The sequence below is a fragment of the Panthera uncia genome, chromosome E1 (genome assembly GCF_023721935.1).
Source record: "Panthera uncia isolate 11264 chromosome E1, Puncia_PCG_1.0, whole genome shotgun sequence".
In the NCBI taxonomy this organism is placed as follows: Eukaryota; Metazoa; Chordata; class Mammalia; order Carnivora; family Felidae; genus Panthera; species Panthera uncia.
In genome coordinates this window covers 56,953,764-56,956,656 of record NC_064814.1, presented here as the reverse complement: position 1 = coordinate 56,956,656, position 2,893 = coordinate 56,953,764, and the positions used below count along the sequence as shown (strand labels likewise).

The following is a 2,893-nucleotide window of genomic DNA, read 5'->3' as shown; positions in this document are numbered from 1 at the left end:
TTGGGGGGCATCGTGGTGGGGGTCGTGGGGGGCTCCGTGGTGGTGGGGGTCGTGGGGGGCTGCACGGTGGGGGGCTCCGTGGTGGGGGGGGTGGTGGGGGGCTGCACGGTGGGGGGGGGCGGGGGGGGCTCCGTGGGGGGGGGGGTCGTGGTGGGTTCCGGGGTGGTCACGGATGTATTCTGACTCTCAGTGGACTCTTGGGTAGAAGACAGATAGGGCGTCTGGCTGTGTGGATAATCGGCAGACGTTGGGTAGAGTGGGGGCCAGTGGGTTGTGCGGGCTTTGGCGTTGGTGAAGAGCATGACCCCAGCCGTGGTGAAGGGGTCCTCGTCCTCATACTCGTCGTAGCCTATGTCCGCATCCCCGAGGGTGGGGCAGCCCTTCCCCGGGTAGGTGTAGACCGGTGTGTTGGCCAAGTTGACGCATCGCACGCTTTCCACGTTGGGGGTCATGGCCTTGACGTCTACTCCCTCCTTCCACAAGTAGACGTTATTGGGGTTGTCTTGCAGCCAGCGAGTGAAGTAGAGGATCTCGCAGTCGCAGTACCAGGGGTTGCTGTGCAGGAAAGCGAAGGGCAGGAGGAGGTCCCCAAAGAAGTTCTTCGGGATGGTCCGCAGCCAGTTCCCCTGGAGGTACAGGGTGTCGAGCTCCTCCAGTCCGTCCAGGAGCCCGGGGGGCAGCTCGTTCAACTTGTTGTCGGCCAGGCTGAGCTTCCTCAGCCGGGCGGTGGGCGCCAGGAGCCCGGGCGGCAGCGTCTTCAGCTTGTTGCCGCGCAGGTAGAGCTCGTGGAGTTGGCTCAGGCCGTCCAGGGCACCAGGGGGCAGCGAGGTCAGCTCGTTGAAGGACGCGTCGAGGGTGTTGAGCGCCGGCAGGGCCCGTCCCAGCGGGGGCAGGCTTCGCAGCTTGTTGTGGGAGACGTCCAGGGTCTCCAGCGCGGGCAGCGTCCCGTCCACCTGCAGGTGGGTCAGCTGGCTTTGGCTCAGGTGCAGCTGGGCGAGCCGGGTCAGGGGCAGCAGGGAGGCCGTGGAGAAGGTGCCCAGGGGGTTCTCGCCCAGGCGGAGGATGGCCGTGTCGGCCGGCAGGTCGGGAGGCGGCGCCTTGAGCCCCCGGTTGTCACAGCTCACTTCCACCTGGCTGGTCACCTGGGAGACCTCGCAGACGGACTGGGGGCGGGAAGGGCTCGGCAGCAACAGCAGCAACAGGAGGAGAGGCATGGGGGCCTGGCCGGGGAGGTGGGGGGGGGGGGCTTAAGCGGGCACCTCTGGGCCTGGGGCGCTAGGCCCCGCCCAGACTCTAGCCCCCCACTCCCACCCCCAGCCTCTGGGACCCCTGCCGACCGAGCTCCCACTCGTCCTGTCCCCGCCCCCCCCCCCCCCCCCGCCGCTGCCCTCTCCCACCCTCGCCCCCCAAAGCCTGGACAGCACCACGTCCTCGTCCTCACCCCTCCCTCGGGGCCCCCGTCCCCCAGCCCCCAAGTCCCGCTTACGGGCCAGCGCAAAGACCTCCGAAGGCACAGAGCTGCTGCCACGGTGACTCCGTCCTTCGCTCTTCCAGCTCCAGGGAGGGCCTGCTCGGGCGGGCGGCAGGAAGGGCTCGGGGAGGGGGAGGAAACGCCAGCCCGATAGGGACTCCTGTGACCCGGGAGCTGTCTCCCTCCCGGACACAGGCCCTTATCATCTCCTTCCACGACTGTGCCCCGCGCTCCTTGTGGCTCCGTTCTCCCGCCGGGCGGACTGGGACTGGACTCCAACCACCACCTTCGCCCGGCTTTTAAGCCTCCGGCCGCCGCTCACTGCCCCTCACTGTTGTCTTCTTACGGTCGCCGGTGTTGACCCTCACCTCCCTCTGCCTTTTCCCCCTGTCTCTAGCATGGTCCCCCCCACCCCACCCCCAACCCACTGGCTCAGTTCTGGCCGAGGTCGCCACTGCCAGCGCTCTATGCCCACTGGGCACTTCTCCGTTATGATCTTAACGTGTTTTCTGCGACCCACATCACCAGTGTCTCTTCCACTCGGGACTCATGACGCACACTCCTCTGGCTGGACTTTCTTTGTAGATTCGTCTTTGGCCCTTCGTGAGAAGTTCACCCCCGGAGTTTGGCCTTTGGCCCTCTCCTTTTCTTTCTTTCTTTCCTCCTTTCTTTCTTTCTTTCTTTCTTTCTTTCTTTCTTTCTTTCTTTCTTCTTTCTTTCTTTCTTTCTTCTTTCTTTCTTCTTTCTCTTTCTTTCTTTCTTTCTTTCTTTTTTTGACATTTATTTTTGAGAGGGACAGAGCACAAGTGGGGAGGGGCAGAGAGAGAGAGAGGGGGAGACAGAACCCGAAGCAGGCTCCAGGCTCCGAGCTGTCAGCACAGAGCCCGATGTGGGGCTCGAACCCACTAACCGTGAGATCATGATCTGAGCTGAAGTCAGACACTCAACCGACTGAGCCACCCAGGCGCACCCCCCTCCTCTTGTGCTACACAAACACCTGGGATCACCCTCGTTCTTTTCCTTGCTTTTCAACCACACCTACACCCCAGTGACTCAAACCTATGTCTAGCCCAGACCCCTCTCCTGAGACCCAAACCCCTAGGTCCCCCTGCCCTTTGGAATCCTTGGATGTCCCACAGGCATTGAAGCTGCGTGTCCAAAACTGAGATACTCCCCCTGTTGTCCAACCCAGCGAATGGTACCACCGTCCACGCATTTGGCCGCTCAGTACCAACAGATCCCTGATGGCCACCCTGAACCCTCCCCCTCTCATTCCCTGTCCAACCTGTCACCTAGTCACGCTCATTTCAGCTCCTAATCTCTCTGAAATCCACTTTTCCTGTTCCCACCGCCACCATCGCCAGTCCGAGATGCCATTTTCTTTCTACACCCCACTGCAACAGCCTCCCAGCTGGTCTCCTG

At 62.8% G+C, this 2,893-nt stretch overlaps 1 protein-coding gene across 1 annotated transcript in view; it reads right to left on the bottom strand.

Moving 5' to 3' along the window:
- The window catches only part of GP1BA (glycoprotein Ib platelet subunit alpha), a 2,715-nt gene extending 925 nt beyond the window's left edge, over positions 1-1,790 (bottom strand). Inside the window, exons 1-2 of the mRNA XM_049635371.1 lie at positions 1,487-1,790; positions 120-1,220 (exon numbers count right to left, since the gene is read on the bottom strand). Of these exons, the coding sequence (XP_049491328.1) occupies positions 120-1,214 (1,095 nt within the window). The 5' untranslated portion in view covers positions 1,215-1,220; positions 1,487-1,790. The remainder of the gene's footprint in view (positions 1-119; positions 1,221-1,486) is intronic.
- Between the last annotated feature and the right edge of the window lie 1,103 nt (positions 1,791-2,893).